General features: G+C 34.9%; 1 protein-coding gene across 1 annotated transcript in view; it reads right to left on the bottom strand.

The window, feature by feature from the left end:
* Positions 1–900: 900 nt before the first annotated feature.
* Positions 901–25,201, bottom strand: part of DHX15 (DEAH-box helicase 15) — a 57,841-nt gene continuing 33,540 nt past the window's right edge. Inside the window, exons 6-14 of the mRNA XM_006737707.3 lie at positions 22,575–22,742; positions 15,486–15,572; positions 14,298–14,447; positions 13,786–13,894; positions 13,093–13,284; positions 10,090–10,212; positions 4,916–5,106; positions 2,687–2,856; positions 901–1,467 (exon numbers count right to left, since the gene is read on the bottom strand). Coding sequence (XP_006737770.1) covers positions 1,350–1,467; positions 2,687–2,856; positions 4,916–5,106; positions 10,090–10,212; positions 13,093–13,284; positions 13,786–13,894; positions 14,298–14,447; positions 15,486–15,572; positions 22,575–22,742 — 1,308 coding nt within the window. The 3' untranslated portion in view covers positions 901–1,349. The remainder of the gene's footprint in view (positions 1,468–2,686; positions 2,857–4,915; positions 5,107–10,089; positions 10,213–13,092; positions 13,285–13,785; positions 13,895–14,297; positions 14,448–15,485; positions 15,573–22,574; positions 22,743–25,201) is intronic.

The raw sequence follows: 25,201 nt of genomic DNA, 5'->3' as shown, positions 1-25,201 counted from the left end.
ATGGGAATGAGGTGCTTAGAGAACTCTTGCATTAACTCTTAAGCCACCAGCATCATTTAGTAACAGCTACCTATATACTAAAAAGCATACAGCCTGAAAAACTCTAATTTGCCCAACTAACTCCCTTAAACCACATAAGATATATGCTACAAAATATATTTAAATTCCAAGTAAACACACCTATAAATTTTCTTTAACATTTAAATATTTGCAGGGGGAGGGGGAGAGAGTAGGAGAAGGGAGTCCAGAAATTAAGCAGTATTTACTCTTTAAGTGAAAAGAACTGATTACAGGCCCCTTGAGGGGTCACACCAAACACCTCATCTGCTGTTAAAAAAAGGGTTTTTAACTTGTCTACTACCTGTTACAGGAAACGGAAAGTCAAGTTCACATTTTAACACACTTTGCTAATCACTCTGTACACTGCATAAAATATCCAAATCTGAGATTTTAGTAAAACCAAGACCTACAATATAACATCATTCCCTAATATTTATTTAATACAAATAAACATTTGTTTCAGAAGTATATAGGGTGTTTAGAAGGTTTCTCTAAGTATAATAAAAAGATGTGGTAACAAATCAGCCTTATGAAATGAATTTAAGATGAAGAGAAAGCTATTCTTTCATTATTCTGTCCTTGGAGATCCAATTTTGAATAAAAACTATATACTTTTATCCCATTAGATCACACCCTGATTAACCTAACGAAGTGCCATGCTATCTTCTTAAAAATACTGCTTTAATGACTATTTTATCTAAGGAATAGTAACCTTTGTGGAAAGATGCAATCATAGTATACTTACATTAAAAAAAAAAAAAAAAAAAAAGGACCCACAATTGAGAAGAGAAGAAGCCATACTTAGACTAGAACAAAGATATCAAGGTGCTTTGGCTGAAATTAGTATAAATAGACTTTATTGAAGTCAGTGCCTCTGTACTGAGACAGAAGATTGTGTCTACATAAGCACAAGTTGTAACATTTCACAACTTCTAAAAGGAATGTCAACAATTACAACGATCATGCATACCATGGTCGATAATCACATTTTAGAAGCATTTTCAACCATTTCTAAAGAAATGCTTATAACATTGTTATATATAGAACTACTTTCAATAAACTGCAAAACATTGATCGACTTTTCCAGTATGAGCTACAGTGTCAACACAAAAGGGAGGCATAAATGTTTAATTTATGAAATCAGAATGGAATATTTACTGTAAAGAAAAATTAAAAAGCTTTCAAATAAAGGCCATTATTGAACCAACGTGAAGAGCACAACTTGAACTTTTGAGTTCATTCATCTTTTAAAGCTGTCCTCTGAATAACTTCAGTTCTAAGCACTGAATTCAGTACTGTGAATATTCCTTGGATTGAAGTTTGGCAATGATGCGGTCCAACTGTCTCTTTGCTTCACACTGTGGGAAATTGCTCATGTCATAATATTGAGGGGCAATTTTCACCAACCTGTCCAGAAGGGGGGGGAAAAATTACCAAATTAACATTTAATTAAAGACTGGAGTTGCTAATAGGATAGGAATTACTCATTAATATACTAATGAACAAAGGCAAATCTACAAATCCAAATCAACATTACAACTGCAAACACCTAATCCATACAAACACTACTTTTAGAAGTGCATTACTTTCGTTAAGCTGTAAATTTTCTGATGTTGGACTTTCCATAACTTAAAAAAAAAAAAAAAAACTCAAGACAAATCCTTTTAAAAACACTTTTTTACATTAATAGGAAGATATTAAAATAAGGTTATTAATTTCTTCACTATAGAACACTATTTTTAGACCAACCTCTCCAAGGTTATAGTAATACAGGTTCTATATGAGAAATATCTTTGTATTCAAATGATTGTATCTTCTCATTTTTGAAGTTTAGTAACAATATAGATCTATACCCCAAAGAATTCACTTGACTGAATCTTTTTTAATGTTTAGCCATACAATTTTTTCTCAACAAAGCATTCAAGATAAAATGGTAATGTCCTACACAAGTGTCAAAAGTCATAAATTTGTGTAGGAAAGAAGCCTCACAATATCTAGCAAGTGACATCAACTAAAATAAGTGCTTTCAGTCCCACCATTCTTGGCTGACGTCTCCTATCATAAGTTACAGAATGGATTCTGGCAAGCCAGCCAACCAACCAACCAACCAAAACAAAAAAACCAGACATACAGAAGGGGAGGGGTGGTAATTTTGCTTAAAATAACACAATCATTTCCGGTAACAATTTGTAAATCAATTATGCTAAGATACAACGAGATGTGTAGTTTTTATGTTTGCTTAACTCTTTCTAAAGCATCAACCTATGAACAGTTCACAGCTAATGATAAAAGACTGTTTCTAGTACAGTACTAGGAGACTTGAGTTGATCACAACAAGAGAATAGCTCCAAAGACACTCCTGATGCTAGTCAACTATAATTTTATATTTGGCTTCAAATCCTGCCCAGGCCCATACCAACAATCCCACTGTCCTCTTAGCAAAGCAAAGATTCTAAGAGATCAACCATACCATCAGGTCAAAGCCCTATACCTAAACACGGGAGCACATATCCTGAGCTAATGAGAAAGAACATTAAGGTCCAGGACAGGACTAGTGCAACAAAGTCAGATTCCATTCGGAGCAAAAATGCTAACAAAATCTGTTAGAACAAAGGGTGGTGCTTACCATTCTGGCTTGATATCTGTACACGTCCGGATGTAATTCTTCGTCGTAAGAACAAACTCATTATAAAGCACCCATTCAGGCTTGTGGTCCAGAACAGTAGAGGGGTGCAGCTGAACCACCTGGTTATCCTTCACAGTTAAGTAATGCCCTGTCCGTTCTAAATGCGCCACCTGAAACCGAAACCCAGTCAATTAATACAATGCTTGTGATGTGCTCATTGTAAAGCACAAGTGGTGTAAAGCTACCTATATAATTAGAACGGGCAGACCTCAGCTTTTGCTTTTTATCCGATGGCCTCACTTATTTATCACTGCCTGATAAAAGCAAGGATCAGCAAACTACTGCAGGCCAAATCCAACTCATTGCCTGCATTTGTTAAGGCCTGTCGGCCAAAAGTGGTCCATACATCTCTAAAGAATGGGGGGGGGGGGGGAGGACCAAAAAAAAAAATTTGGTGATGAGTGAAACTCATGTAATTCAAATTTCAGGGTCCATAAGTAAAGTTTCACTGGAACACAGAGCTGCACATTTGCACTGCGTGGGCAGGCAGGACTAAACAGTTTCAACAGTGACATAAGGGGCCCACAGAGCCTTGTATATACACTAACTGGTCCTTCCTTAAAACTATCTGGAGTGGGTTCTTTAGTGCCAGGTGGCAACTGTGTATTAGATGAACAATTACTACAACATTCATGATTAAGATGGAAAAATAAAGCAAAAGGTAGTCTACAGGGAAAAGAGAACAAGAGAAAGAATGGAGCGGACAAAGGTGCACATTCTTCTTGCCTCTATTTCTTCTATCTATAATCAAACACATCAACTGTGGAACTTATCTAATATGTAATTAGCAAACACTGAAACAGATGATGATATGCCTTTTCCAATTCTAGAACTATAGTAATATGAAAAATGTGTATGAATGATAGAAATGAATAATTATTAATAAATAACAGAAAATGAACTCAATTTCCTTCAATAATACTAAACACCTACTAGGTGCCAGGTACTTACTGCATGCCCTGTTTCTAACAAAGTTTAATCTTCAGAGAAGTAGAAATCTATAATGTTTGAGTATGGCTTTGTCAATCTTTTTTGAATTACTAGCAAATTTAAGAATATGTCAAAAAGAAGCCACGGTGTACTAGTACATATTAAACAAATATTAAGAATAAAGTGTCTAAAGAATGAATTTTCATACCTTGCTCTATTATTTTCCTAACTCCAATGAGCATGGGATCTTATAGAAGATGCCACAATAAAAATTCTTACTGTTAGTATGATTTCAACTACAGACTATGCACCCATCAATTCTTATTTTGATTTTGTGCATTTGGGTCAATTCTATTTATTCAGCTCATTTGGCCTTAAGGCAGGCCACATCTTGCTTAACAGACATAGCCAAAACAGAGAATGAAAAAACAAGCCGGCAACAGAAGAGATCATTAAAATCAATCCAATCCCAAGTAATGGACTGATTTGTTTTCAATTTTACCACCAGAGAATGAGTTTTTAAACATAGTTTAAAATCCCTTAAAATAAATGTTCACTACGTTTATCTGACAACCTATACGTCAGTTAGTACAGTCCCCACCATAACACACTTAAAACTAAATGAAACATTTTAAATTACTTTCCATCATTATCACTTAAAAGACATTTTTGGCTTTTGTAGCACCCAAGTTTCTTAGTTACAAATATCAATGATCACATCACTCTACAGTGCTGTGAATGAAATACAGGTGTTTGAATATTTGATTCTGGAGTCTTTAATTTCTACATAAAGAGAAAAGTGAACTGCACTTCCGGATCCACCCAGGCAACTGCCTCGTTTCAGCAGTTTATAATCATACAACTTCCACTCACAATCTAGATTCACAGACTTTTCAAAAGCCAAGAACTGAAATTTACATTGAAGAAATAGCTGCTAATCCCACCTGAAAATGGCCAACATATCATCTGGTATAAAAAAGACTGTTAATTAAGAGTTAATTCCAAATTGATTTCTACATAACTGGATTACTAACTTTGTCATTTAACGAGTTAATCTGTTACTCATTAGACAGATAAAATTTCTTAGAATATTAGCTCATTCGAGAATCCGGACATAACATTTAAAATCAATATTCAGAGGCATTCTTTAACTTGTTGAAGTAGATTCAAAGGGCTGTTAGAGAAAGCAAACAATATTATGTAAACATCTAATTATGCATGCATGTATTATCCACGTACCTGCATAAAATACCCAGTAACCAAAGCTTTTCTTATATTAATATAATAGTCCCTGCTTGTAAAGTCAGTACTTCGACGAGGCAAATTAAATCTGTCCATAATTCGTGATAGCTGCTGGCGTACATTATCTGCTGACATCAGGGACCTGTAGTTAATGAAGTTGTCATAACACCACTGAACCGATTCATGATCTACAAAGTTGGAGGGAGGGGAAAAAAAGAGGGGACATGAATCATCTATATAGGTATATTATCTAATTAAAAAGGAAAATCATTATTAAGAATAAACTAAGTAATCCAGAAAGGAGAATTACCCACATCAGTGTTATAAAAGAATCACTATGTTATCAACTTTCCTAAAAATCTGTAGTAAAGTTCAAAATCAGAAATAGCACTAAGGTTTCTGGTTACTGGATTTTGTGATTTTTAAATAAACCACTTTTAATGAACTAAAGTTAGGTTACCCATGAACATCCACCTGGTTGCTTCTAATATACTCCAAAAGACAGGGATGGGTTGAGGGAATCTGATAAAATGCCAGGTCTTCCTCATTTTCAAAGAAAGGACAGCCTTAGATTAAGATTACCAAATACAATTTAGAAGTTATAAAACAGAACTCAAATGACTACTGCGTAATTTTTATTTAATTACTCCTGAGCTAGAGCACCAAACCTAGAGCTAAACGTTTAAAAGTTTTACTGCAACCCAGGTGCCTCTTAACGGTGGACAAACAAGATTTAAAACACAAGTGGTAAGTGCACTCCTTAATCCCCACCACCTATTTTTCCAACTCCTCCTCTACCACCTCCCCTCTGGTAACCATCAGTTTGTTCTCTATAGTTCAGAGTCCATTTCTTGATTTGTCCCTATCTTATTTTTTCCCTTTGCTTGTTTTGTTCCGTCCTTGTCGTTGCAAACAGCAAGATCTCGTTTTTATGGCTAATATTCCATCATATACATACACACCCCACCTCTTCTTTATCCATTTATCAATCAATGAACACTTGGGCTGCTTCCATATATTGTCTATTGTAAAATACTGCTGCTATAAACATAGGTGTGCAGGTATCCCCTTGAATAGCAATGAGAATTACTATATTGAACATCTGAAACTACTATAACACTGTATGTCAACTAACTGGAATTAAAATAAAAACTGGGATAAAAAACTGAAGAGCTAGACTATAAAAGTAAAAAAATAAAACAAAAACTAAAATACAAGTAGTTTATAGGGATGTCTGGAATCCCCACTCATGTTTAATAAACAAGTCTTACTATTATTAATAAACAAAACTAAACACTTCAAATAATTTCACTGCATGTATTTATTATCAAAGGGATATTTCCCCACTGATGAATCCTTGACAAGCTTCCAACCAACCCACTGTTTGCTCATTTAAGCAAAGAGCTCAAACTGCAGCATAATATAAAATATTATACAGTGACATTTTTATGTCCCGGAGAATCACAATGGAAAACTTGATCATTTACTTCATAGGCCTTTTGATAAATAAACCTAAGAGGGTTATTGTGAAATGGGGGGTTCGGGGGAGGGGGGGTCCTTAAAATCAGAATTATGTTGATCCTTCTGCAGCTTCTGTAATATACACTAATCTTTGGCATCTTCGTTCTAGGATTCTACCAATTATAACATACAACATTTTCTTAACTGCTTTTCAAAGGAGCAACAAATATATTAATAAAGGTTTGCCCATTACAAAATGCAGCCACCATTTCAGAAAGGGTGGGTGGGTAGGTGAGGTAGTAATATGGATCTTTAAATTAAAGAACTGATGTGTTCAAGTCTATTAATTAACCCATCTAGAATGAGAAGAAGTATCCATCTGAACTTACTGACATTTAAAACAAAGCACCAAATATCTTCCGGAGATAACACAAAGAGAAGAAAGTATGCTTTAGAGGCATCCTCGCTTATGCTGGTGCAATGTACGGAGCTGAAAGGCAATGGAAATGTCCATACTGAGACAGTAAGAAAGGGGGCCCTTTGAAAAGGGCAGCTGATTTGCAGACTCTTATCTGAAGTATAGCTTTTCTGAAGTTCTAAACTTCAGAATTCATACCCTAAAGAGTAACAAAATGGCAATTTTAAGTTGTCAAGATAAACAAACACTATCTGGTAATACTACTGTATTTTCTAAATTTGTGAGAAATAATTTGATAAATGGGAGAAATAAAATCTAAAAATGGAAATATTTTCTTAAAATGCTAGGTAAAAATTTCTTAACCAATACAGTAAACCTACTTTTAAGATCTAAAGTAAAACCCTTTCAGAGTGAAACAGACCTACACACAAAGAAATCAAGGTGTTGCAAAATAACTTAAATCTAGTTGTTTCTCAAAAGTGTTATTTCAGGGACGCCTGGGTGGCTCAGCTGGTTAAACATGTGATTCTCGATTTTCAGCTCAGGTCTTGATCTCAGGGTCCTGAGATGGAGCCCCACAATGGGCTCCAAGCTCACCGGGGAGTGTGCTTAAGATTCTCCCTCTCCCTCTACCTCTCCCCTTCCTCTGCTCATATGCGTGCACGAGTGCGCTCTCTAAAATAAAACTTTTTTTAAAACTATTATTTCAACATACAGTATCAAGATAAATTTTAGCTTTTCTATGTAATCAACCATTGTCTCTAATCAAATAGTTCCTCTTGACCAGTATTTGAAACAGTTGCTATTTTTCAAACATATTTAATGTTTCAATTCATAACATAACACAGCATCATTTAAAAATCATTAGTGAAAACATTCCAAATTCAATAAAGGGATATGAAATGTCCAAATAGTACGCAGAGATCTGGAAGTCCGGTATTTTTTGAATAGCTCCCTTTATTTGAAAAGATGACAGGCAGTAATTAATAGGCTAAATCCTTTGATTAATGGGAACACTTCTATCAAATGATTCTGTTTGCCTTGACCTTATTTATCACATGTATACAGAGTAAAAGGTCTAAAACCACCCAACAGCTTACCATCCCTATGGCAGTGAGAAGCATGCAGTAGACCAGAAACAAGCATCTAGAGAATGGATGCTACCACTCTAACGCATGACACTTCTGCTAGTCCTATTAAGAAGCGGTAGGATAAAGCTTTTATAGATACCTACTGTTCAATATTTTCATAGAAAGCTCCCAACTACCAATATGTACATAAAGAATAAGCATTTAGTAATTTTATCATGTGAAACAGTAAACTCGAATTTCAAGGACTGAATTGTTACGTTCATACTTAAAATCCAAATACACAATTCTATCAAACCTAAACTTTATTCTCAAAGCAACTTACGAAATCCAGATACACTGACTGGTGTGCCAGTTATCAGAACTTAAATAACAAAATAACACAATCTCCTAATTTAGAAGAACATTAAAATGTCTTGTGAGACATACATGGTAAAAATCCATGCTGCTCCTTTAGAAATCTTTTAATTTCCACTTAAAACAGTATTTTAATGATATCAAAGGATTTTGAGAACCAAGATGGACATGAATCTGCTCCTTCTCAAGACCTTCCCCTCTGTAGCCAGTCCTCAATGTCAGTTAATAGGTTATGTGTCTGGTGGTCACACAGTCCACCACCACGACATAGTTTCGCACACACAGGAATATAGTCTATTTCTTGGACTGACCTAACCTATCGGGAATAGGCTTTAACATTATGCATTATCAATACACTGGACACAAGAGGGATAAAACAAATGTTCTGAAGTAAACTGTGTACTGGCCTTCATTTTTTATTTTAACCTGGTATTTATCAATTCTCTTCAACTCACAGCGAAGTTTATGTGTAAGGCACAGACGTGCAGCACCTTGGCAGCTATGCTCTTTGTTCCACTCACTGGCTCTGCAGCACTTTTGGAACTCTTGAGATAAATAAACTCACCCCCACCCCAAAAGAGATGTGTCAAAATGAACAGATGATTTTAGGAGTGTAAATAGATTTTTAGGAGATAACAAAATGAGTTACAAATAAAACAAGAGGTGAAAAATCTGAATTTGAGCCCCCGCATTTCCTTGTTCTCAAATGGAAAATGTTTTTCATGTCGCTAAATATTCTCTGACAACATGATTTAAAGCTAGAACAGGGTGCCCGGGTGGCTCAGTCGGTTAAGTGTCCGCCTTCGGCTCAGGTCATGATCCTGGGGTCCTGGGATGGAGCCCCCCATTGGGCTCCCTGCTCGGCAGGAAGCCTGCTTCTCCTTCTCCCCGCCGCCCCCCCATTCGTGCTCTGTCTCACTCTCTCAAATAAATAAAATAAAATAAAGCTAGAACAGTATTTCACCATATGGTCAAGGCATACATAAATCACTGAACCATCTTTTTATCGGTGGGCATTAAGGTAGTTCCCCCCTACATTTTTTTTTTTTTTTTTTTACTATGATATGTAATTCTGGGATGAAATCTTTAACAATATCTATGTCCACAGGATACCGAAGGATAATTTCATAGATTATTTCTGGGTCAAAGGGTATGAAACTTCTTAAGGTCTCGGTGACATAAAATCTACTGCTTTTCATAAAGACCACATCAATTTATATTTCCACCTCTGGTGTAGGATTGTTTCACTAAACCCACTTCTACAGAGCTAAGAACTATTCTTCTATAACCTTTGCCAGTTTTATAGGTGAAAAAATGGTACCTCTCAATAACAATGCTCTTGAACTACAAGCAGAGTTGACTTTCCTCCTCACGTTTATGGACCACTTGTAACCTGAGAATGGTCATTCACATCTGCAGTCCATCTTTCTATTCTGTTACTTTTGTATTTATTTAAGAGCTATTTATTAGTAAAATTATTAAGCAGTAAAGATTCTATAAATGATACAAAACTATCCACATAAAACGAATGAAAATAAACAGGAAAAGAAAGTATATAAAAATGTGTAGGTTAGCGGTAAATATAGTACTAGTATTTTGTTTTTATTGCTCTGTATTTTCGAGCTTTCTATAATCGGTATTTTCCCCGATTATAAAAGTAAACAACTTTGGAAAAAACAGACAATTTCTATTATTTTAAATGCTAGTCAGGCGTTTTTTCTAAAGTACCTCTGGGTTTCTAATGTAAAGTTGTCACAGATAATAAATGAAAGTGAGATGAAGAAACGTCTTATATGCTGCAAGTGACACTGAGACAAAAGAGTGCCTTCAATCTAATTTACACTTACTTTGTTTAAAAGCGTGATAGACATTCAGCAGTGTCAGATGATCTCCATCTATGTGGGCAAATCTCATCTTGGCTTCATCTGCGGCTTTCTTGGCCTCCGTGGGGCGAACAAAACACTGTGGGACTAAACAAGGTTGGTATGGGCCCAACACAAACGCCCATATCGATGAGTCACGCATTCACAGATAGAGGAACAAGGCCTAGCTAGGTCAGTTCACAGAGCATAGGGCAGGGCAGGATGGCCTCCAACTGCATCTTGGACTGTTTACTACCTTGATTTGGTACATCAACACCTAACCACATCTGTAAGACAAGAGGGTTTCAAAGCTACAGAGTACCTGATTATTTTAACTAGATCTAAAAGTAGGCATCAAACAGCTATTCTGAAGGCCATCAAGATACTAGAAATAGAAAGCTCAACTTATTTCAAAAACCAGTGCCGATAGCTCTACCAATAACCAGAATTATGGTGTCAATAGCCTTTAAGCTAAATGGAGTTTTTCAAAAGGCCATCCACTGAATCCACTGAATGGCTATGGAAGTTATGAAGCTATATTTGCCCACTGCAGGGCTAAAAACGACTTTCTAACCAGTCTATTGCCACATTTCTACTGTAATTTTTTCCCTAGTGCTACGGCTGTTACCAACTGGTGGGTATCACTATTAGCACCGGTGAGCAGAAGCATATGTAAACATAAAAAATATCGTGAAATCCTGGGTTTTGATGATAGCAGTAGTGGTGGAAGGTTAAACCGCCTTTGAATTAAGAAAATTCAAAAAGGCTGGGGATATTCAGCCTAGTTTTCCAGCATTTTAATAAAAAGATTAGAAAATGACGTCCCAAGTTAAAAAAAAAAATGTTATTTGAATCAAAACCTCAATATAAAAAGCAAAATCCAATATTTAAAAAGTTGACAATTAGTCTGAAACAGTCATTATTTCAAGGGTCACCAAAATATATAACTACAGTAATTTGTTTAGAGCCTCAATGTTAATTCACATAAAACTTTAAGTTGTTACAAAGCGTGCACTACATTTTTAAAATACAACTTTCCTTAATTCACTTAAGCAATTCCATAGTCATAAAAGCAGTATGAAGGTAAAAATACTTAACAGCTTGGGACTTTGTCAACACATTTTTAAAGCTCTTAAAACCTTGTCAATATAAAAAAGTATAAATGATCAGTCCAGATAGAAGATAATGGGAATAATCAACAACAAGATCAAATACAGTATCAAATTACTTTCCCATACAGTTTCCCCTTTAAAAAGATACCAAAGAAGCCAAATAGAGACAATGACACATGATCACAATAAATATTAATTAAATGTCTTGCTTAAATGTAACTGAAGCAAGGTAATTCATAGAAGTACAGAAACCTCTCAAAGATGTGAAAGTAAATGTGAACTAGCTCCCAGAATTAACAGTGGGAATAAGTAGCACTCTAGAAGGCCCTTGATTTGCACTATTTATATCAGGACCTGAAAACTTCAAAAACTATTTAAATGAAAAACAAAGCAGTATAAGCTCAGCAAACTGTTGTTGTTCCATGACTTCTTCCTCACCCTTTAACATTTCCCCCCCACAAGTGCCATGCTTAATAACCGCTACACATAAATGTCCATTGTCTTGATGTGCTAATAAACCCCTGTGTTGTGCAGAGCTCCTTATTACAAATAAGAGATATAGTTGGAAGATTTCAACTGTGTCACAATGACCAGTTTTTTAAAGAGCTAGTAATCTAGACTCAAACGATGGTAATTATATAGTATGCCTGATAAGAGAAACAGGAAGAATAAAAACTGAGCAGATAACAAATAAATACACAAACAATCTGTTAATTCTTGCCGCACACTTTCTCTGCAAACTGAAATCTTGGGTAAATACCAACTGGGAGCATCTAACAAAAACATGTAAGAAAGGCAGACAACAACCTACCACCACCTCCGCAAGTGAGACTACAATTTTATTAAAATGATTCGATACTGCCCTGCCCATCTGCTCTGAGTCTGATCAGTCATAACTCTGCAAAAAAACATTTTTAGCTAGTTCTTAAAATAAAAAATTCAAACCATTAAAACATACCATACATCTAAACTAAGCCAAAATTTTATATTTAGAATATTTTTCAATTTATCCTTTAATTCCAAATAAGATTTTCAATTATTTGAGGCATTAAGTTATAATTAAGACTAAGAAACCACTCTGAAACTGAAGTCATTCTCCCCAGTACTGGAACTAGTAGTATAAAGTACTTTGATCATCAGTAAAAACATGAAATGTCCTCTATTTTTAGCTGTAAGAATATTTCTTCTTTTTGGAAAATCTAATTTCCAAGTTATAATTCATTTGTGGGTTATGCTTTACTGCTACTAAAAACAGCATGATTTGTTCAGCTTAATACTCCAATTTCCAAAATTAGCAATTGTATCTATTAGGTATATTTCTTTTATCAAGTGTTTTCTGCCATTGTAAAAGAATTATCATCTGGTTAGATTTTAAGCCTAAAAGTACACATTACTACTTCTATTTATTTGATACTAAGTTTGAAACTCAGGTTTGCTCGACTGCCACTAGAATACGTATTTATACATGTAGGAAAGCTCTTTAAATGATAGTTTGGGTTTGTCCCAGGCTCACTTAATAGTGCCAAGTACTAGAACAAAGTTCTTCTTGTACTTTGAGTAGTAAACCGCAAAACTGATGAACCTACCAAAGAACTGTTACAATTGTGTTCAGACTTGTTCTTTTTCTTATTGCAATTTTTATTCGCACTCAAGAGAGCCAATGTTTTAACTATATTTTGTGCACAATTACTTTACTTTTGTAAATATTATGTCTTTATAAATCTATTTACAAGATATTTAGGAAACAAAATGAGTTCCTCGAAAAAACCATCTATAAAATCCACTATCATACTAAATATTAAAAAACAAAACCAAATGTGAAGTCCACCCAAACTGTGAAGAGCTGGGCTTTTTTTAGTTCCTTTCCCTCTATTACCTGACAACATAGCAGTAATAGATAGGACCTCATTAGAACAGTTGTAGTCACAACTTGCAATAACCATTTTAGCGAGCTGTGGATCTAGAGGAAACTCTGCCATCATGGATCCCAATTCAGTCAGATCTCCATCATCATTTAAAGCAGCCAGGTAATTCAAAAGTTCTAAGGCTCTCATCAGAGTTTCAGGAGCTGGGGGAAAAGGCAATCTATTAGACAAACTGCTTTAATAAGCAAAAAATGTGATAAAGTACAAACTATTAGAAGCAATCTCATTTTTCATTCTACAGTGGACCAAACTCAAAATGCAAACTGTCATCAAATTCAGTTAGAGATCTAGCAAACAATGAATCACATAAACTTGCAAAATTTTCCTGCACAGTGGTTAAAAACTGTCATTTTCCTACATAAAGTAAGTAACTGCTAAAAAAAAAAAAAAAATTCGGAGATTTCTAATTTTCCTGCCCAGTCAGTAATTCCCAGAATAATTTATTCTGAGGAAAGAAACAAATTAAAAAGAACTTTCTCAGATAGTTGTCACTCTTTTAGTTTTAATGCTAACATATGAGACTTTTCTTGATGCATACACTAGAAGAAAAATAATAAGGGGGGGGTGTGTGTGTAATGAATAAGATGCAGAGATGGTGAATTCTGGTTAAAAGGTTTGCTAAAATATGCTTTGAGAATTCATACCTGGTGGATCCATAAAGTCAAAATGCACCAAATCATCAATACCAAGCTTCTTCAATTGTAACACAACTGATCCTAAATTAGAACGCAAAATCTCAGGATAGGTGTTATCCTAGCAAAAAAACAAAAATGTTTATTCTGTTAAACATGCCTTAATCCTCTTGCTCCAGAAAACAAAACGTATCTGTTCTCTGCCTCTTCAGCTATTTACTTTGGCATTACTTCTAAACCACCGATCTACATGAGAAAAATACTGGTGGAATATACCAGAAAGGAATCAGACACTTTCTGTGAACTATCTTTAGAGGGCTCAAAGTGTTACTGCCACTGTTCATTTCAACTTAGAACTGTAACAGAGAGCTGTACTGGTAGATTACACCATAAATCTCACTCAGGGAAAAAGTAAGGAGCTTATGGTGCCAAAAGGCAAGATGAAGTAAATAAAGCAATTTTCTTGTAACAAATTCAACTTAACCTTCCAAACACATAGAGAAGGATACAGCAAAATCCCTTACCTGCATTTCTGTTTTATAAGCTTTCTCTGTATAAAGTCTGAAGCATTTCCCTGGTCTGGTACGCCCAGCTCGACCAGCCCTCTGTTGAGCTGAAGCTTTACTAATGGCTGTCACCAAAAGAGACTCAACTCTGATTCGAGGATTGTACACCTGTTGCAATGAAAATAATTTAAGAATTTTCTCTTCAGTTAACCACAAAACTGTAACAGAAGTACACAAAGTCCATAGTTAATCTCAAAATAAACAAAGTAGTACTGATGAAGGCTGTAAATCACAGAGACAGAAACTGAGAATTGGTCATCTTGTGCCTTAACTTTCTTTCAGATGTTCTATCACTCTGAAGACTCAGAAGCTAACATGGAAAGGCTCTTACCTATTACACACAAAGCTTCTAATACCTTTACTTTTCCTAACTGAAAATAATTTCAGTTCTACCAATTTTACTTTGCTTTCATAGAGTGGACAGTTTTGAAGGCTTTTGCCTGAAAAGAACCTGGCAATTTCAAGAAAAATATTTTGAACTTAGTCCAGAAGAAGTCAGTTACACACTGCCAGTTTAAAGAGAAAAATTTCCATCAGAAACACAAATACTACATGCAACAAATTCTCCCAATTACACCTACAAAATGTAACCAAATGTAATGAAAGATCTGTGAATTATTCAACATCCCCAGTATTTCCTGAGTAGTCACTTACTCTGACCAAACTGCTTGGTATCCAGCACTGTTCAACTAGAGGTTAATGTTAACATCTTTTCAGACACTATGCCCAGCACATAACAGAAACTCTAATTTCCTTGGGTAAGTGAGCAATCTACAGCAATGACAATTCTATCCCTCTTATTATTACCCCCACACTCCTTAAATGAACACAGAAACCAAAACACTTGCCACTGCTACAGAGAAACAAACAAAAAAACCCAACAACAAAAACAAACAAAAACCAATTAACCTTAAGGGCGGGGGGGGGGGGGGGGAGCCTAGGATTAAACATTATGCATGGGCTTAATACATGAGAACCAGCTAAGAACAAAAAGGGTTCCTATCACCAAAGCCTGACAACAAAACACAAGACAACAGAAAAATAATTCTAAAAAGTAAACTGCAGTCACTAAATGAATAGGCAGTAAGTACTCTTAAGCTAACACCAATTTAATAAAGTATACAACTAAAGTACTAAAGCATATACCTTTTGTTTTGCAAATCCAGGATCGATCACAAATACCACACCATCTATTGTCAAAGATGTCTCTGCAATGTTAGTTGACACAACTACCTGTTAAGAAATAAACAGTATATAAGTATTATAAATCAAGTAAAATTGAAATAACAGTAAAAGTAGCCATGAACTTTCAAAAATGAATTTCAATCCAGTAAGTAAACTAAAAATAAGGTTTTATCCTCAATGGCCAATGCAATATAAAGAAATCAGTCTTTAAGATCTTAAATCAAAATTTCATTTAGTCCATCATGGCAAATTCCTTTTTCAAAGAAAGCTATTACTTCAGGTTATCACTGAATCACATAATGTTTTGATTACTTAAATATAAGGACAGCATCAAAAGAAAAATATCAATGAAACAGTGTAAGCTTAACTTATACAATGTCTCCCTGACAGAACACTACTTTGGTTATTACCAAAGTCTACACAACATGTGTATCTTTCAGTATTTTCTGGCAATATTTACAAAGGAAACTTTGTATCACCAAAACTCAACATTTTAAACAAAATGGCACAGGAGGGCATGGGCAGAGAAAATCTCAAGTTACAATCCAAGAACTGGCAGATCATCAAAATCGAATGCAGGTATTTTAGAAAGTGTACAGTATAAAAGAAGATGTCATGGCATACCAAGCAACTGTTAATCATTTGAATCTTTTACTGCCAGGGAAAAATGTTTACAGCATTTACATACTAATACGATCGCTGGTTTATGTTAAGTGTACGATATATTTTAGATCTATTTTAGGAAACTGGTTGGGGTTTGAGAATGACATGTCACATATTTTTCTTATTAAACAATAAGAAAATGGGATTCTCATTAGTACTTTTTCCCCTGAACATCTGATTTTCAGGAACAGAAAACTGCCATTAAGTGAAAATGCCTGTATATGAAAGCAGATGACAGAAAATGAATCAGATACAGGGCCTACTCTTACAGCATGTAAAGGAAGATCAGACATGGACAGTGTAAATGACACCAAAGACTCACTCTGAGACTTAAAAAGGGTTTACTTCCACAACAAAGACCAAGGAAACTTACCAAGAAAAAGGCACTTAAACGAGTTGGCAAGGGTAAGGAGGGATCTCCCACGAGAGAGAAGGGAAGAACACTAACAGCGGAAGGTTCCGCTTAAACTAGGGCTAAGCAAAAATGCCCACAGGCACATCTAAGAAATGAAAAAGACGTATACTGCCAAAACTTACTAGAGAGTCACTGACAGGGTAATATTTCAGAATCGTTCACATATCTTAAAACCAAAATCCTTCCTTTTTGTATTGGGCAGTTGCAGTTGCAAAGACCGCGGACTAGCAAATGGTAAGAAACACAGATCATTTGATGTTACTGAAATACGTGTTTCAGTACATTTAGACGACACACACACGGTTCAATAATTAGAACCAAAGCAAACATAAACAAGGCATATAAGGTTGACAGTTGAATTTGAATAAATATCCTGAGTTTAATATTCTTCTACAAAGGCAAGTGTGCTGTGCTGGAAGGAGCAATGAATTCAGGAGTAGGGGACAGAGCTAGGAAGCAAACCTAAGTAGCTAAGTTATAGTGGAAAGGTTTTAAGACTCCCAAACCTCAATTTCCTTTTATAACTCCTGCATATTAATCTAGCAAGGACAAAGTTGTTAATAAAATTAGATAATAAATGTAGAAAGTCCTCATAAACCTATTACAGAGCCAGCTACATGCTTGTGATTATATAAGAAGTCTTATGGTTTTCTGGAATTCTGGGGTGAAACTGTTACAGTTCTGGATATATATTTAGAGCAGTGGAAGAAATAAATACATTTCACATGTTTCTTCTAGAACAGAATACAACTAGTATGATAAAAATTTCTTGATGCGATCAATTCTTTAGAGTTATTTAAAAATCACTTTCTTTACAAAATAATTTCACTTGGTATGCATGCGTCTTTCGGTCTGTGTGTGACAAATTATATAACACTTAAAAGGAAGTGTGGATTTGTGATTCCACAAGCGTTTAACAATCACAGGATTATGCCAACCTGGCAAACCCCATGTCATTATCAAACTTATCTAAAGCAGTAGTGTTAAAGACCTTAGAGAAGTATGACTTTCAAGCTTTTTTCCAAAATCAAAAGTAAATTGGTTAAAAAGCATTAAGGTAATAAAAATTTTTCTGAATAGGACTTATCTACCATACTGATTTAACAATTATTAGAGTGTCTATGAGAAAAAGGGCAGAGTTCTGAAACCAAAGGAGGTAGGTTTGGGGACAAAACAGGGAAAAACTCATGTAACAAACTGTATGACTTTCAGGGTGCTTCTTCTAATGACTCTATTACTAGAGCTGGAGAAGTAATACTAGCTAAGGCTAAAGAAAACACACATACATAATGCACAAGAACAAATAAATGAGATGATAAAAGTTATCTAGCTCCCTTGAAACCTCAGATAAGTATGTTCTAGATGTTAAGTGGCACATGATCTCATTAGGAAACGGTCAGAACACAAAGTGATCCTGATTTTGTCAAGGGACCTACATATGACCAATGGGAATATACATATAAATGGTACAAGCTTTCTAGACTGTAACATGGCAATAAGTGTTCAAAGAGCCTTAAAAAGTGTTCAAACCTCATTGACCAAGCAATTATTTCAGGTAAAGAAACCCCTAAATATAGATATATTCTATATATCTATATATAGATAGGGGTTTCTTTACCTGAAATAGAAAACCCTGTGGAAAAAAGTTTGACATCCCACTGCCAATTTTGTGTGTTTATGTTAAGTGTGTTAAGATTAAACTTTCATCTAGATTTATCCCCTTCCCCCTCAATAACATGCCTTACAATGAAATCTTCTTTATTTCAATAATTCCACTTCAAAATGGTAGAACTGAGAGTACTTGCGTTGCTCTACTTCAATTCTATTTGGACACAATAATGCATTTAGGTTCAACTAGTTTGGATTTTTAGTCCCCAGGAACTCTGTGGGGGTCGCCAATTCAGTAAGGACATTAACTTCTTTATTTGTCCACGTCCCAGCAGTACCACACTAAGTTATCTTCAGATAGTGGATCATTAAGCCTCTCTTTAAAACTACAGAACCATCTCCACAAGGGCCATTGCTCTTTTTTATTGAGCAGTGTATGCTTTGAGCCATGTTAATTAGTAAACTGTAACATAAGCTACAGAAAAATCAGCTATTTGTATGGACAAAATTAATGAAAACTAAATAAAATCAAAGAATAGTTGCTGGATTTTAATAACACCAAATCTATAAAATAGCAATTATAAGACTTATTCAAAAGATGCACACAAGTAGTTTATTGATGATACTTTAATGCTTATACAAAACTGTACCTTGAACTTAAACTCAAATATCTGAATAAATGTCAAGCATGATCAAAACAAATAAAATGATCTACCCTCACAAAAATACATGCATTCTCAACCTTTCTCGATCATTACCAGTAGTGCTGTTAGAAGCCCACATAAAAAGAACTCAGTAACTATTTGTAAAAGGAATGCTAGTTAAGTCCCCCATGCCCATAAAGCTTTACCTTTAATATAGCCTACATTTTAAAACTTTAATATTACAAGACTGTTGTTAGTTTTACCACAATCATACTATAAACTATTTTGCACAAATACAATGAGTAAGATAAATAAGGCACTACCTACCTCACAAAAGGTGTCCAAATATAAATACAGAATTACACTTATTTTGGCAGAATTTAAAAAACATTAAATATTCTCTTTGGTTCCAAACATTTTGACTTCTTACATTCTACTCTATGCTAGCTATTATCCTTGTACTAGAACAAATTTAACAAAAAATGAATCAAATTGTATTTGGTTTTACACAACTGGAAGCAGACCATAAATCCCTAAACATTCCTTTGTACTTTTAAATCAACTGTGAGTATCAACCAGTGACAGTTTAACACTCGTGAATGAAAGTTCCATTCTACTAACTGGCAGAATAACGAATTCAGAACAGAAGAAGCAAGCCTTGGCCCCAGTTCTTTATTTTATAATATAAACGGGATATTATCAAAGTTGTGGCATTTTTTTTTTTTTGAAGACAATAGGAAAATAGCAACCAACTGCCAGTTCTTCCTGTTCCCGTATGCAGCCACTTTCCCTCACATAACCTGTGTGCATTTTAATGAGGAATTGTGCATCTTTTTTTTTTTTTTAAAGATTTTATTTATTTATTTGAGAGAGAGAGAATGAGAGAGAACACATAAGAGGAGATAGGGTCAGAGGGCAAAGCAGACTCCCTGTCGAGCAGAGAGCCCGATGCAGGACTCGATCCCGGGACTCCAGGATCATGACCTGAGCCGAAGGCAGTCGCTTAACCAACTGAGCCACCCAGGCGCCCCAGGAATTGTGCATCTTAATGAGGAATTAACCCTTCCTCCTTCCCCACAATCCCACCAATCCTTCAGACGGCTCTGTCTAACCCAGCCAGAGCCGTGGCTCTGCCAGTCACCCGCTCCTCTCAAGCGCCAGTCAGGGCCTGGCCAGAATGTGTTTCTGCTCTCTCTGGTTCTCAGCCAACACTCCTAATACCTTCTTCCAGGCAGCTTGCCTGTCCAGCACCAAAACCGTGATCGGATGAGTGAATCCTCCTGTGAACTAGGCTTCTATAAAAATGTTCATTTTTCCTTAAACATGCCAGGCTTCAAAGCTTCCCCCACCTCACCCCCCATAATGAGATTGTCGCACCAACTGCCAAGAAGTCCTCCCTCCCTCTGCTGGGATCATAGGTGTGTGTGGGGGGTGGTGGTGGTGGATGGGTGTGTGTGTGCATGAGCGTGTGCATCTGTGTGTGTGACAATGTTCTCAGCCTCTAAGATGAAGCTGACTCATGCCTAAAGAGAACATGATTTCCCAGCAAGAGGTCCTGTAGTTAGCTGAATGAAAACCGTCAGTGGATGAAGTAGCCCTGTGGCCCTTGGTCTGACTCTGACGTGAAAGCCCAGGATGGGATCCCAAGGTGAGCCCATGCCCTGGGGACTCCAGTGGTCCCCTCATCATCCGTGGCCATATATATCCACTACACATATTCCAACTACTGCTGAGTTACTCTTTTCAGTGAGACAAAATTCTCCTCAATATCCTTAGGATTTACAAGAACACAAAAAGCAATACAGTTAAATTCTACTTCATGGGCTTAAGTTGTAGATCCTACAAAATTATGTACTGGACTGGCACCAGACTGAACCTAAATTTCCCATAAACTAATAATTAACAGAGCAAAGAACTCAGATGTGAAATAATTTCAGTAAGTTCAGGCCCATACTTCTCAAAGTAACCTAAAAATGGAATGTAAAGAACTATATGAAAAGACACACAAATATGGCAAATCTTGCTTAATACCAATTTTACTCAGTGGTAAAAAAAAAAAAAAAAATCTTAAAATTAAAACAAATGCAGATATACAAAGTATACATGATTTTAAGAAAAATTATCTGCCTGCAGTCTACTCTTTATTATAGAAATGTTTAAGAAAACAACTACTTTATTTACATACATCAACTGATACAGAATTAAACCAAGAACTCTACAGAGAATAAGTACTTTTCAGTCAACATATCAACTTCAAAATTACCTACTAAAGCTCATCACTTAAAATGTAAGTTTTCCCCGAAGTTGAGAATGCACATAAAGTAACAGGGAAAAATGTTTTAACATATTCGACAGATAGCACTATGACAAAAAGAATTGGTAAGTTCAACATAATGAAGCTATGATCAGACTGTTTTTTTAAAAGTCATATTCACTACTCATCAATGAGAAACTCAGAAGCTTTTTTTTTTTTTTCTTATCAATCTCTTGTTAGTTTACATTCCACTAGGCTGGTGTTGTATATATCCTTTTGGTAAGTTCCTTCAGTTCGAAAAATGTATTTGGTTCACTTAACTTTTACACAGCCATGTAAAGAAATAATTAGCCCTGATATATTTAAGTACCTTTATAATGTGTAATTTTTCAATAATCATGATAAACATTAGCAAAAAGACTGAAATAAAAAGCAGAAAAAAAGTGAGAATCTGTTAGTCCTGAATATAGAAATAAGAAAGCAATAAATTCCAAATCTGACAAGTAAATCATACCTAAGTAATATTTCAAGTAAGAGTTTTTTCTACATGAATATACTCAAGAAACTTATAGCAGTTACCATGAGGGACTAGTTTATTCTAGATATATTAGGACCCTGTATATACAAAGCTTAATCCTTGATGATAATCTCCCAAAAGTGATGAAGTAAATGATACCCACTTTAAAAAAATAAAAACTTTAAAATCAGAGATTAAGAATCTTGCCAAAATTCATATTCAGCTACTATTTAACCTAATAAATGATTAACTCCACTATACTGTTTTTCAAGCCTTTTCAAACAATATAATTTTAATATCAAAGAACCTACTAAAACCCCCAGCTCTCAAATAAAAAAATAGCTGTTTTGTTTCAAACTTCAACTTAGATCCCCTTCCCATCCCAACAAAGAGCTCAGAAACAGGTTTAGAAAACCCTTGCCCTTTCCTATGCCAGGCAGACATCCACACTAAGAGAATCTGCATTCCTGCCCTAAAGAAACCCACATATTTATGCAATGCAGCATGATGAGTGCTATTGCAGGGATCTGTGCAGTCAATATTTCATACCTATAGACATGACATTTGGTTAGGTCTTTAAGAAAACTGCAGGCAGAAGCCAAGGCACTGAAGAAAAAAGTGCTTAGCTTTTGCCAAGTGACTTAAAGAAGAGAAAGACACTTGATCATCTGCTTTTCCTGACCCACCCTAACCAACCACCCATTTACTAAGGAGGTGCTTCCTGTGGGGATGGAAAACAGTACATGCTCTTACTCTAAGGTCAAAAGATAAGCAAAATTCCACCAAAATACACTTTTTTCTATTTACTTTTGAAATACAGATCATTTTGTAATGTGCAACCCAGATCACCACCACCCATAACTTAGTCATTAATAATTCAATATAGTTTCATATCTCTCAGACAGTTCTGTGTTAATGAAACGTTTATAGAGAATATTTCTATGCTAACCTTTCTTCCAATTGCTCCATTCTGCTTTTTTGGAGGCGGAGGCTCAAAAATGCGTTGTTGCTGCTGAGGAGGAAGTGTAGAGTATAATGGAATGATTTTAATGTCACCAACTTCGGGGCCCAAATCATCAACCTCACGCTTTATTCTCTTACAGGCTTCGTCAATTTCCTACAAAATAAAAGGCTGAATGTAAAAACAAAACAAACAACACTGGAACATTTAAGTATTTATCATAATCCTAGTCCTATGAAGCTTACTTTGAATTTGGTAAATCAAAACTAAGTTAGTAAACTTCATCGGGATTTCCAAAACTATAGAAGAAAAATTTTGATTTCTGTACTCAAAGTCAACTATCTATTGGCATTCCACACTTTTTCTTCTAGTCAGACGTCCTAATTAATTCTCAACAAATTGTACTAAAATTAAAATTTCTCACCCAGGAATATTTAACTGCACTCATAACCTTTTAAATGTTCACAATCTAAAAGAAACTGATGTGCTAGATATTTTAAATAAGCCAATTAGGCTTTAATGTCACATATCACTAATGTAATTATATGGAAGATTTGCTTCATTGTGTCTAATGAGAACAAACACCTTTACAGTATCAACACAGATATTTAAGAAGTAGGCTAACCCAAATAACTTACAGCATCTTCAAAACTTTCCCGACCACAGAAAATAATTCCAACACATTTGCATTCATCTCTAGGTTTTAAAGAGAGGACTCACAATAAATATTCAGAGTATGGGAGACCGAGAAAGAGAGGTGGGTGGAGGCTCTATGAGTGGCAAAGGGACTTAAAAAGGGGGGGGGAGGGGGGAGAGCAACAAATTTAAATTTTACTGAAGCATTAATTCAGTTAAATTCAGAAGTATGTTAAATGATTTGGCAGCCTGTCCAAGGCACGACCCAATCAGAAGCTATCCTTATCAACAAATTATCTCTTACACAAAAATCAGAATGATTAAAGAAAAAAATGGAAAAAATCTATCAGGTAAATGTAGTCTGTATTTTTATTATATTAAACTAAAATTATTTTCCTTGAAATAATTTTAAATCAAAGGCAATTCTGTTTCCATGTTAAAAAATACAAAGTCTTTGGATACTTAAGAACAAAAACTTTTTTCACCCTCTCCTTCAAACATAGTAGTTCTCCTAAAAAACGAATTAAGGGTCTTGAAAATTATCATGCAGAAAATTACTATTAAGGATTCAATGTTCACAGTTCCCTTTGAGATCTGAAGTTTCTAAAAGAAAATGAAAGAATGCTATTGATAGAAAAAATATAACAAAACAAGTATTTTTAGAAAAAAAAGCATTTAAATGCTGTATCTAGATTAGAATGCCCCCTGCTGGTATGCAAATACAAAATTAGATCTCTTCCAAATCAAAAAGATTTGAATATAAACTCCAAATTAGATTTTTCTAAAATAAAAAGATAAACACAGGAAAACTGATGCCAATATTCAGAATATTTTTTAATTTAGCTGACTTAACCATATATTTGACCAGAAAACAAAAGGTCCAAAGTCACCAAACATCCAGATTTCATATACTAGAAAACAAAGTGCCCCAAATGGTACATTGCAGGTTCCAGAATTTTAGCAAGATAATTCCAACTTTATACTTGGGACTAGACTTTCCAATCTGCCAAATAAGTATACAGCTAAAACAAAATCACTACTGCATGGTATAAAAACATCTCTGAAGATGGGGCGGGGGGAATTCCACACCACTTGTTTTTTTACACAAGCAAGGTTCTAAATATTTAGTTTTAAAACTCCAACAGATTTTTCCCTAAAGTTTACCAAATTTCCATAGTCAACAATGTTAAGTTCAGAGGAGCACAAAGCTCATTGACATTCAGCAGCACAAAGTAACCATCTGCTTAGGGTTGCTTAGTTATGAGCAATATTGACTATTGAGACAGAAGTGCAGGAGTTTTTAAGACTTTCAGCTCCAAAAGTATTAATATATGTGAGTAAATAAATTTGGACTACTAATTTGAGGAGGCTGAACTCACTGCATATGGAAAAGACATTTTACTCAGCAAAATTAAAGATAAAAGAATGTGCTGCTTAAAGAACAGTTTTAACATCTTCATGTAACCCCTGACAAACAATTGATATTTCAATTATAATCATTCTTAATCTAATTCAGAACTGTAGCTCCCCTAAGGACTTCTACTAAGCAACACTTAATTTTAATCACAAGTCCAGATTCTATGCATTAACATATTATAACATAAAAAATATTCTAGAATTCAAATCTTTTCCAACCTTTAACCAATTAAGATTGATTTCCTACTCCCAAATTCATTCAGATTACTACAGATGCATTATTGTTTAAGTAGTCAAAATGGTAAAATGCTCTTAAAAATCATTTTAAAATTTCATGAGAAAACTAAATTTTACAGGTGCTATTCAAATTTATGAAAACAAGAATACTGAATTCTGAGATCTACCATTTAATTGACCATGTAAAAGTAACACAGGTTCACAGACATGAAAAACAGTAATATTTTATATTATATTAAGTCAGCTCTACTAAACACAATCAGTGAAACAAAATACATTAATTAGGTACTCTGCTCCTTTAACCCTAAAGATCTTCAAATTCAAGA

Source organism: Leptonychotes weddellii, chromosome 2, assembly GCF_054177405.1.
Source record: "Leptonychotes weddellii isolate Sample4059 chromosome 2, ASM5417740v2, whole genome shotgun sequence".
Lineage (NCBI taxonomy): Eukaryota > Metazoa > Chordata > Mammalia > Carnivora > Phocidae > Leptonychotes > Leptonychotes weddellii.
The sequence above is the reverse complement of the archived record's forward strand: the minus strand, read 5'-3'. Positions and strand labels throughout refer to the sequence as shown.